Source organism: Piliocolobus tephrosceles, chromosome 5 (genome assembly GCF_002776525.5).
Source record: "Piliocolobus tephrosceles isolate RC106 chromosome 5, ASM277652v3, whole genome shotgun sequence".
Lineage (NCBI taxonomy): Eukaryota > Metazoa > Chordata > Mammalia > Primates > Cercopithecidae > Piliocolobus > Piliocolobus tephrosceles.
The window spans coordinates 65209932-65220430 of record NC_045438.1 but is presented as its reverse complement, the minus strand read 5'-3'; the positions used below and the strand labels follow the sequence as shown (position 1 = coordinate 65220430).

The 10499-nt window shown below is 47.6% G+C and overlaps 1 protein-coding gene across 2 annotated transcripts; it reads right to left on the bottom strand.

Annotated features, from left to right (window-relative positions):
- Positions 1-559: 559 nt before the first annotated feature.
- On the bottom strand, positions 560-6378 carry CD24 (CD24 molecule). 2 transcript variants are annotated; one of them, XM_023205940.1, is made up of 3 exons: positions 6120-6378; positions 5307-5483; positions 560-2564 (listed from the first exon to the last, which is right to left on the bottom strand). In XM_023205940.1, the coding sequence occupies exons 2-3, from the start codon at positions 5373-5375 to the stop codon at positions 2394-2396; spliced, it is 240 nt and encodes a 79-aa protein (XP_023061708.1). In that variant the 5' UTR covers positions 5376-5483; positions 6120-6378; the 3' UTR covers positions 560-2393. The 2 variants fall into 2 exon arrangements, with proteins under 2 accessions (XP_023061708.1, XP_023061707.1); XM_023205939.2 differs by having other exon boundaries at positions 5884-6257.
- Positions 6379-10499: the final 4121 nt, after the last annotated feature.

The following is a 10499-nucleotide window of genomic DNA, read 5'->3' as shown; positions in this document are numbered from 1 at the left end:
AGATAGATAGATAGATAGATAGATAGATAGATAGATAGATAGATAGATAACCAAAAGGATCTGTGGACCTGCAGATAGGGGAAAAATTGCTGCAGGCTCGTGGACTTCACACATGCTGTTCCTTCTACCAGGGAATTTTCCTCAGATCCTCCTACAATTGTCTTGTCATTTGGACCTCAGTTTAAATGTCCAAGATCACACCACTGCACTCCAGCCTGGGCGACACAGTAAAACTCTGTCTCAAAAAAAAAAAAAAAAAAAAAAAGGAAAGAAAGAAAAAGAAAAATACTGAGGTATATCCCTATGGTTTAAATTAACAGACTTGGGGCCAGGAGTGGTGGCTCACGCCTGTAATCCCAACACTTTGGGAGGCCAAGGCAGGAAGATCACTAGAGCCCAGGAATTCGAGACCAGCCTGGACAGCATAGTGAAACCCTGTCTCTCCAAAAAAAAAAAAAACCCAAAAATTTGTAAATTATTTTTAAAAATTTTAACAGGCTCATAGAACCATGATTACCCACAAAGTATTCCTCATACTGGAAAAACTTAAAATGCAAGATTGCTCTTTCAGCCATTTCTTTCTTTTTATTTACAGTTTGTGTTCAATGCAAATCAATTCCATAACATAAGAAGTTACTATGAATCAAAGCATAAATACACAAACACAATATACAATCCAAAATAGATGTACAGCATTCTGGAATAAAGCAGAAGAGTGTTCATTCACACACACAGCAGCTTCAGATGTGTTCAATCTGTTTGTTTCCATGTAGTTTTCTAAAGATGGGAAAAAATGACTTTGGTCATCAAGACTACTGTGGCCATATTAGATTCCTGGAACATCTAAGCATCAGTGTGTGACCATGCGAACAAAAGACTTCGGGAAGCGTCTATTTTTAAAAAGGTTTCTGTGTGTCGAGGCAGTTGTAAAATATTTACTGCAGAATCAAGCCCACTTTTAGGCTTAGGACCAGGTTCTAACTATCTAAAAATATTGACTGATAACAAAAAGTGTTCCAAATGTGGCTATTCTGATCCATAACTGTTTAAAGAAAAGAAAGTATATACAGAAAGAGTATAAAAGTTTTTGTGAATTTAATGCAAATTAGCTTCCAGTCTTCACTTCCCAAATACTTGATTTACGGTTTTGATTCCTTTGCATTTTTGCCTTTTTAATTTCAAGATTTGCAATTTTGCCTTCAAAACAGATCATTTTTTTAAATTGTAAAAAGTATTCAACATATGCAGATATAAAAAGCGTTTTGACAGCTGGGTGCGGGGGCTCAAGCCTATAATCCCAGCACTTTGGGAGACCAAGCCAGGTGGATCACCTGAGGTCAGGAGTTCGAAACCAGCCTGGGCAACATGGTGAAACCCTGTCTCTAGTAAAATTACAAAAATTAGCTGGGCATGGTGGCAGGTGCCTGTAATCCCAGCTACTTGGGAGGCTGAGGCAGGAGAATCACTTGAGCCCAGGAGGCAGAGGGTGCACTGAGCTGAGATCACGTCACTGCACTCCAGCCTGGGCAACAAAGTGAGACTCCATCTAAAAAATAATAATAATAATAATAAGTATTTTGAAATTAATCGCGGTCAATAGAATTCTACTCTTTGGAATCTGTTTAGCTAAATGAATGTAGTGCTCTTGCTGAATGGAAATAGATGATAGGAAATGCCTACCATTTGACTCTATATGGATAAATCAAGAGTTGCTCAGAATGCTTGGACCTGGGGGTAGATTCTCATCCATCATTGCCCTGGCACATGTCAATTACTATGTAAAAAGTCAAATGCAATGTCAAATCCAAAGCCTCAAGAGGAAAGTGAGTTCAGTTCCCAAGAGAACAGCAATAGCTCAACAATGTAAAACTTCATCTAGAGTATATCAGCATTAAATTAGTGCTGTTGAAACAATATATTGAGGAATTACAGTAACACCTGGAAGTTCCTTCTAATGTACATATAAATAGAATCATGGAAGCTTTTTATATTACCTGTTTTATGACCTTATAGAATTAATGAACCAAATGAAAACTGAATCTCCATTCCACAATCACATCCTTTATTACTATTCTTATTTTCAAGGTAGGATTAAGTGTCCATATTTCTTAAACCACATTCAAGGAAATCATGTCTTAAGCTATTTTGGATGTTGCCTCTCCTTCATCTTGTACATGAAACACCAGCAGATTTAACATTGGCATCTATCATCTAGTCAAACCTCTCACATGTTCTTCAAGCAGATCAAATTTGGGATTCTCAACATTTTCTGCATCAATAAAAGGTGTGGAATTAGTAGATTCAATGAAGACCTGCTTTTCCTTGCCAAGATGCCATTTGGATTGGGTTTAGAAGATGGGGAAGTTTAGAAGATGTTTCTTGGCCTGAGTCTCTTAACAGTAGAGATGTAGAAGAGAGAGTGAGACCACGAAGAGACTGGCTGTTGACTGCAGGGCACCACCAACCGCCTTGGTGGTGGTATTAGCTGGATTTGGGGTAGTCGAAGTATTCTGGGAGGAGGTACTTGAAACTGGTGCAGAAGTGGTACTTGAAGTGGAATAAATCTAAAATACATAAAAAGTTACATGGATAAATTTCCACATCACAGCTACCTCCGCATACTCTAATATAAAATTAAAGTAGGTGATATATTCTTAGATTGCTCTCTTACCATTGTTCTTACCCAACATCATTAAATTCTAAATTCTTGCTCAGCCCACCAAGGTCATTCTCTTTAGTTTCAAAACAAACCACCTAGAGATGCCTCAAAAATGCCAAGTGGCAACAAGAACAAAAAAGTTATTCAATAACTATAACTCTTGTTTTTATTTCTTTGCAAAGGAAAAAAAGGACCAAGTTAACTAATTCGGTTTCCGAGATTATATTGACTTAATGGCATTGCAATAAGGTCTATTTTCCCAGAAAGGGAGAGATTTTAAAGTTGCACAAAAAAATGGGGATTTTTAAATATTGTAACTGAGACTTATGGAACTAGAATTAATTGGGTCAGTGTCTATCCTGGATTTGCTAGGTAACTTTCACATACTCATTTAATACAGCCTTGGAAACTTAGCCTTTTCCTTAAGGGGAAACTGCAGTCTTATCTTCTCCCTTGAAATTTGAAATAATTCTTCTAAAAAATGGCCACAATATTTGTGTTAAATTGAAAGAGAAAATGAGTCTTTCCTTTAAGGCAGAATGACTTCAAGAAAACACCATGAGGTCGGAACGATTTCACAAAAGACAACGAGAGGGTATGGTGTTAAGTTTCACCAGCAGCAGCCTCACTGGTCACTAAGCTCAGTGCTGTGGCCAAGAACCAAGGTTCTCCCAGTGTCCCAGCGTCTGAGTGGCATCATTCACCACTGATTTTTCAAGCCACGAAATGCACAGTCCAGTAGGGCACGTGATAATCTCTCCTTTGTCATGGAACAAAGGCAGATCGGGAGTTTTCAGCCCTCACTGCAAGGGAGGGTTTACAAGGGCTTCTGATTACAGGCGGGAGGGAGGACGTGGCACCAGGCGAGAGTCTGGGCCCCATGTACATTTGACTGCCTATTAATCCAAAGATAAAGCCCTCCTACATCACCACCAGCTCCTTTTGTTGTAAAATCCATAAGGTCATTAAACAAATATTGACTAAAGAAATGTACAAATTCTACCCAAAATAGATTAGTGACAACAACAAAAAAAATCTGTATCAAGTCAAATTTATTTATTGGGCACCTACTGTGTGCAAGATTTAGTGTGTCCCATCAGGAAACGGCACTTCCAATAAAGAAAAGCATTAATATGGTAATTTACTTAAAACAGGGTGCCTGTTGTGGACACCTTGTTTGGGATCCCTGAAAGTAACCTGTTCTTTATTCATACAATTAGTTTTAGTGCAGCAGGTGATATTTGCTTTTTAAAACCCGGTGTATCAATCTGAGGATCTAAAGATCCTCTATACCAACAAAAATTTATGTTTATTAAACTGACACTAAACAAAATTTTCTCTCCCAAGATAGATTTATTCGCATTATTAAAACTTCTCACAATGTTGGAGGAAAAAATCTGGTGGGAGAGAAGATGGGGCGGGGAGTGGAGGGGGCCGAGTTCTCGCGGCCGCGCCCCTCCCCCATCAAAGAATTGAGGAAGGCTTGGGAGCGCAGCCCACTGGGAGAAGACAATAGGGTACGGTTACCCGGCCCGCGGTGGGGAAGAGCGCTCCACATTTTCAGGCTGCACTCCCAGGTGAGCCCAGACGTTCGATGTCTGGGGACGGAGGGCCCAGCGCGCCCAACTTTTGGGGGAGAAGCCCCAAAGACAGTCCTCTATTAACCACAACCGAAGGCGCTGGAGAGCCGTCACTCCCATCCTCCAAACCCGAACTGCCCCAGACAAACGTACCTTCTTCGTCCCCGCCCCCGCTAGGGTCTCCCAGGCCCAGCCCCCGGTCTCCCTCGCCGGCACCGTGCATCCATCCACCCTCGAGGCAGCTATGCGCGGTCCCCGGTACCCGCACCCGGGGCGAGACTCCCCGGATAGAGGGTCTGGGGAGAAGGCGCTGGTAGCGGCGACCCGGACAAAGCCTGGCGGGGGCTCGGGACAGAATCGTCCCACCATGCTGCCTCCCCAGAACTAGCCAATCTGGGCTAAAATAACATGGGGATCCTAAGATGACAAGCAATGGACGTGAAAGATTGCCTCGCAGAGAGCGCAGCGTCAGGAGAGGGTCCCCGCCTCGGCTCCAGCGCCGAACCTCCAGGGATTGGGATTTAAAAAGAGCCAGATAGCCGTAGCTTCTCCGGGATCCCCAGTCCAACTCCGAGGGTGGAGGATGGGCGTGAGCAGCCCTCCCCGAAAGGGACGGTCGCCTCTCTTTGTGTAGAGCTCGGGGAGCGCGAAGACACTAGTAGGGGAAGCGGGTCCTCAAGGGACCCAGGGACGACGTCGCCCGGGAGCCTGAGCTCTCCAGGCGCTAATCCCTGCGGGCACCTCGGGCCTCTGGGTGAAAGTGGGAAGCAGGCACCTGGCCGCCTGGGAAGGGACAGCGTGGAACCTGGGGTGGGGCAGAGTCCTCTCAGCCCGCGCGCGGAGCTGCATTGTTCCCAGGGCCGTGGGACGGGAGGGGGCAGCACGCAAGGGAGTGGAAAAATGGGGTCCACATGGCCCTCTCCCCTGGTCAGCTAAGCAAGATTCTCTCCGGGTCCCTGTCTGTGGCCCGAAGTAGGGGCGCAGGGCGGTCCCCCGGGACCTGGTCCATCTCCCCCGCCCCCACCCCGGGCATGGCCCTCGAGCCCCGCCGGGCGCCAGGGCCTCACCTGGGTGGGTAGGAGCAATGCCAGCAGCAGCAGCCCCAGCCCAAGCCTGGCCACCATTGCTCTGCCCATGTCCCCTCCGTCGGTGCGCTGCGCGTCTCGCTGGATGCTGGGTGCCTGAAGAACCTCTGGCTCCGGGCGGGCGCAGGCAAGGTGGGGAGCGCGGCGAGCCAGCGGGACCTTATATACCAGGACAGCCACAATAGCCGTGACGTGGCGTCGCCCGCCCACCCCGGCTCCCCTCCGCCGCCGCCCGCCGCCTCCCAGCCTTCCCCGCCCTGCTCTGGGCTCCCAAGCGCCCCCTCCCCCGCCGCCGCCACCGCCACCGCCACCGTCACCGTCACCGCCGCCGCCGGTCCGGCCCGCGAGGGAGCCCCCCGGGCGGGCGCCGCCGCAGGTGGGCGGACGCCGCCGGCTGCTGTTACCCGGCTGGTTTCCCAGCGCCGGCTCCGGGCTGCGGGCAGGCTGGCACAGGCGCCCAGCGACTCCACACAGGACCCGGGGCACACACGCGAGCTTCACACGCCGCGCTGGGGGCCGGGCCCAAGTTTCCTTTGTTTCCCGGGACCTGCCATCTTACCCCCCAAAAGAAAAGTCCGCGCCTCCGCCGCGGCGGGGCAGCAGCTGGTCCTGGAGCAAGTGCGTTGCCACCCAGACTGCAAAATGTGCCCCTGAGACCAGAGAGGGGCTGCGAATTCCAGTGCGACCCGCATGGGGGGCGGGCGGCGGGGCTTCTCGGGCGGGGTTATCTCTCGGCCCGCCGCAGAGGAAAGGGGAACGCAGCGGGCGTGGCGGGGACGCGGGCCGGACGCTCACCCTGGCCAACTGGACCCGGGCGCCGCCTGGCGCGAACCCTTCCCTGCTGGTCGGCGCGTCTCGCAGGCGGTGCCCCGGTCCGGAGCGATCTGCGCGCTCGGCCCCGCGGCCGCGCCCTCCCCGAAGTCCTTGCTTTGTTTTGTGAGCGCCTCGTGTCAGCCAGGCGCAGCGAGCTCACAGGGGCGTCCCGGGTCCGCATCCTCCCGGGAGCTGGGGAGCCGCTCGCTGGGCGCTGACCCGCTGCCGGACGCTGCAAACTACAGGGTTTCGGTTCCCCGCGCTCCTGCCTGCGGCGGGCGAGGAGACGGCCCGCCCTGAGGGGATCACCTCCGCGGCCCTGAAGCCCCCACCGCCCACCCCGAGCGGCTCTGCTCCCTGGTTCTATTCAGGGGGCAGGAGCCTCCCCTCTTGGCGGTACCATTACAATTCTCGAATTCCTGGGGATACACTTTTTCGGTCTCTGTTGCCCGTCATTCGTTTAAAGAGCAAAACCGTTCGGGTTAAAGGCATTTACTTATCCGTAGTTGCCATTAGGCAATTTAATGAACTGGCACAAAGAGGATATTCGTCATTACTCTTTAGATTTTGGTGGAATACTTTTTTCCTATCCATCTTGTGAAAACTTTCAAGCACACAATAAAAGTTGAAGTAATTTTACTCGTGGAGTATTTTGAGTTTAAATTTTAATTGCAAGACTTAATCTTTTTATTGAAGGTTTAGCCCAAGTGTTTTACAGTCTTTAAAGCAAATAGCAGAGACCAAACCTAGTATGGTTGAAAATTTGTTTAAAATTCACTTTTGCAGAACACTCTCGTTAGCATTTTTGGTTCAGTTTTTAATTGCAAGACTTGATCTTTTTATTTAAGGTTTAGCCCAAGCATTTTTCAGTCTTTAAAGCAAACCACAGAGTAGGAAGTTTCTAAATTTGTTTAAATTTCACTTTTTCAGAACAGTCTCATTAAAACAAAGTAAGTTTCAGGGAAGCAAAGCGACAATGAAATCTGCAATGGGTCTGTTGACTGAATAGTGACTGAATCGGTTTGTGCCTTGAAGGTCAGTCACTTTAGCTCAGTAACTTTCCAAGCACCTTTAAGATGTGCTTGGGAACACAAGAATTTCTGTCGAGCACAAGTGGACTTTCCTGTTTACCAGGGTACCACATTCTATAGAAATACTTTGGCCCGGCGTAGTGGCTCACGCCTGTAATTCCAGCATTTTAGGAGGCTGAGGCGGGCGGATCACCTGAGGTCAGGAGTTCGAGACAAACCTGACCAACATGGTGAAACTCCGTCTCTACTAAAAATACAAAATTAGCCATGCATGGTTGCTCATACCTTGTAATCCCAGCTACTTGGGAGGCTGAGGCAGGAGAATAGCTTGAACCTGAGAGGTGGAGGTTGCAGTGAGCAGAGATCAGGCCATTGCACTCCAGCCAGGGCAACAAGAGCAAAGCTCTGAATGAATGAAAGAAAGAGAGAGAGAGAGAGGGAGGGAAGGAAGGAGGGAGGGAGGGGAGGAAAGGAAGAAAAAGAAAAGGAAGAAAGAAAGAATAAATACTCTGGCCCAGCTTCTCCATTCCTTTTCCGGGTGAAAATATGGACTGTTTGTGACTCAGGAGTGCCGGGTTCCAAGGCAGGGAGCATAGTATGTCCTCCACAAGCTGCTTGTTGAACTAACTGGTGGTATTCCTAGAATAAGACAGCCTCTAAAGACAGACGGCCAGAGTTCAAACCGTGGCTCTGCTAATTTTGCTGGAGACAAAAAGCCTCAGTTCCTTCATCTATAAAATGGAGATAATAACATCATTACTAGTTAGTTATTAAAGAGTTATTGTATATATTAGTGTTAGAATACTGCCTGCCTCAGAGTAGTGGCTCTAACTTAATATTTACTCTCCCACTGAAGGTGCCGGGAACTACAAGGTAATTACCTTCTCTGCCGCTGTGTGATATGTGAAAGAATATCAGTCTCCAAATGATTCCCAAAACTGGAAAGGCACTTGGGATCTGTGCTTTGTGAACCATTTCATCACCAACTAACGAGACTGGATAATTCACAGAGCAAAGCCCTTCACCTCTGCCCAGGAGCTACCCCTGGGCATCCTACTGGAGGTGTTGCCCAGGTCTTTGACAACTGGAGGCCCAACCCAGGTAAGAAACTTCTCTACAGGTCTCCACCCTACCCTGTTTCCTGTAGAGCTAGAAACTCAAGAAAACTGCCTGATTTTTCCTTTGCAGTTCTTTTGGTTTGTGATTCTTTCTTCCTATTATTCATCGGCTTCTCCTGGTTTTTCGTAGTTTTTTTGCTAATAAAAACTGAGCCATGGCTGGGCGCGGTGGCTCACGCCTATAATCCCAGCACTTTGGGAGGCTGAGGCAGGCAGATCACACGGTCAGGAGATCGAGACCATCCTAGCCAACATGATGAAACCCTGTCTCTACTAAAAATACAAAAAAATTAGCTGGGCATGGTGGCACACGCCTGTAGTCCCAGTTACTCAGGAGGCAGAGAGGCAGGAGAATCGCTTGAACCCGGGAGGCAGAGGTTGCAGTGAGCCAAAATTGCGCCACTGTACTCCAGCCTGGGCGACAGAGAGAGACTCTGTCTCAAAAACAAAACAAAACAAAACAAAAAAAAGACTTAGCCAGTAATAACTCATGCCGCTAAACCAAATTGAGACTCTTACCAGTTATCCTGAACTTTTTGTTGAGACACATGGCCAATTTCCATTTTGTAGAGAAAGTGTGGCATAGAATGATTTTGAAACAGATTGATTGCATAAATTGATGTATGTGTGGAAAGTTATAACTTTCAGTTTTCATAGCTTTCATAAGATAGTATGAAAAACTCCCTCATTTGATGCTGTTTCTCTTCTGAGGAATACTGAGGGAGGAGCAATGCTTACAATTTCTTTTTTTTTTTTTTTTTTTTTTTTTTATTTTGGAGACGAAGTCTCGCTCTTGTTTCCCAGGCTGGAGTGCAGTGGCACAAACTCGGCTCACTGCAGCCTCTGTCTCCTGGGTTCAAGTGATTCTCCTGCCTCAGCCTCCTGAGTAGCTGGGATTACAGGCACCTGCCACCACGCCTGGCTAATTTTTGTATTTTTTTAGTAGAGATGGAGTTTCACCATGTTGGCCAGGCTGGTCTTGAACTCCTGGCCTCAGGTGATCCGCCTGCCTCAGCCTCCCAAAGTGCTGGGATTACATGCGTGAGCCACCGTGCCCGGACAATGCCTACAATTTCTAAGTGCAGACCTCAGACCAGACTGGCACAGCACATGGTAGATTCTAGGGTCAGACCTGGATTTGAATCCTGCACCACCACTTTCTCTTTTTTTTTTTTTTTTTTTTTTAGACAGGGTCTCACTCCGTTACCCAGGATGGAGTGCAGTGGCTCACTGCAACCTTCACCTCCCTAGTTCAAGCCATTCTCCTGCCTTAGCCTCCCAAGAGGCTATGTCTTGTCTACCCAATATCCACTGCACCTGGCATGCAATCAGTATTTGCTGGTTGAATGGACTAATATTAAGGAAACAGGTTCATTTGCTTTTTAAGATAAAATAATAAATCCTGTTTCTAGAGGAACAGAAGACTCAGGGGTTAACTAGTTGACATTTTTAGCACTTTTTGGCAAAATAGGTATGAAATATAATGTGAATCCAATAAAGGTGTTACTTCCGTGCTTTATAGCACAAATAGGGGCTGGAATAACCAAATATTTAATTTAAATTCTATTCTACAACATGATGCTGTTCTTAGTTGTGTTCATAATACTTTTTTTTTTTTTTTTTTTTTTTTTGAGACGGAGTCTCACTCTGTCGCCCAGGCTGTAGTGCAGTGGTGTGATCTGGGTTCACTGCAACCTTTGCCTTCTGAGTTCAAGTGATTCTCCTGCCTCAGCCTCCTGAGTAGCTGGGCCTACAGGCGCACGCCACCACACCCGGCTAATTTTTGTATCTTTAGTAGAGGGAGTTCCACCATGTTGGTCAGGCTGGTCTGGAACACCTGACTTCGTGATCTGCCCGCCTCGGCCTCCCGAAGTGCTGGGATTTGGGCGTGAGCCACTGCACCCAGCCCTTTTATTCCCTCTTAATTCCATGCCACCCTGCACTTGGTTGGCACTGAATATTTCCATGTATCCTGGTCTTTTAGTCGAGATTTGTGCTTCACTGCCAACCATGAGAAGGCAGTAAAGGTAACAAAGTGAGTTTGCATTTCTGACTGATGAGGTCCTAGGTCCAGTAGCTGCAGTATGTTGAATCAGCTGGTGGCGTCCCAGCCGGACTCTCTGTGTGTACATGCTGCCCCCTGCTGGCCACTAGGACCCTACGGGCTCACTGTCAGGAAGACAAAAACAACTCTTGTGCTGAATGTAAAAAGC

What these genes read in the sequence shown, in the direction of transcription:
- CD24 (XM_023205940.1), bottom strand. Translation starts at nt 5,375, where the DNA reads ATGGGCAGAGCAATGGTGGCCAGGCTTGGGCTGGGGCTGCTGCTGCTG. An exon ending in CATTGCTCCTACCCACCCAG is followed by an intron (nt 2,565 to 5,306) that starts GTGAGGCCCTGG and finishes TATGTATTTTAG; the next exon opens with ATTTATTCCACTTCAAGTAC.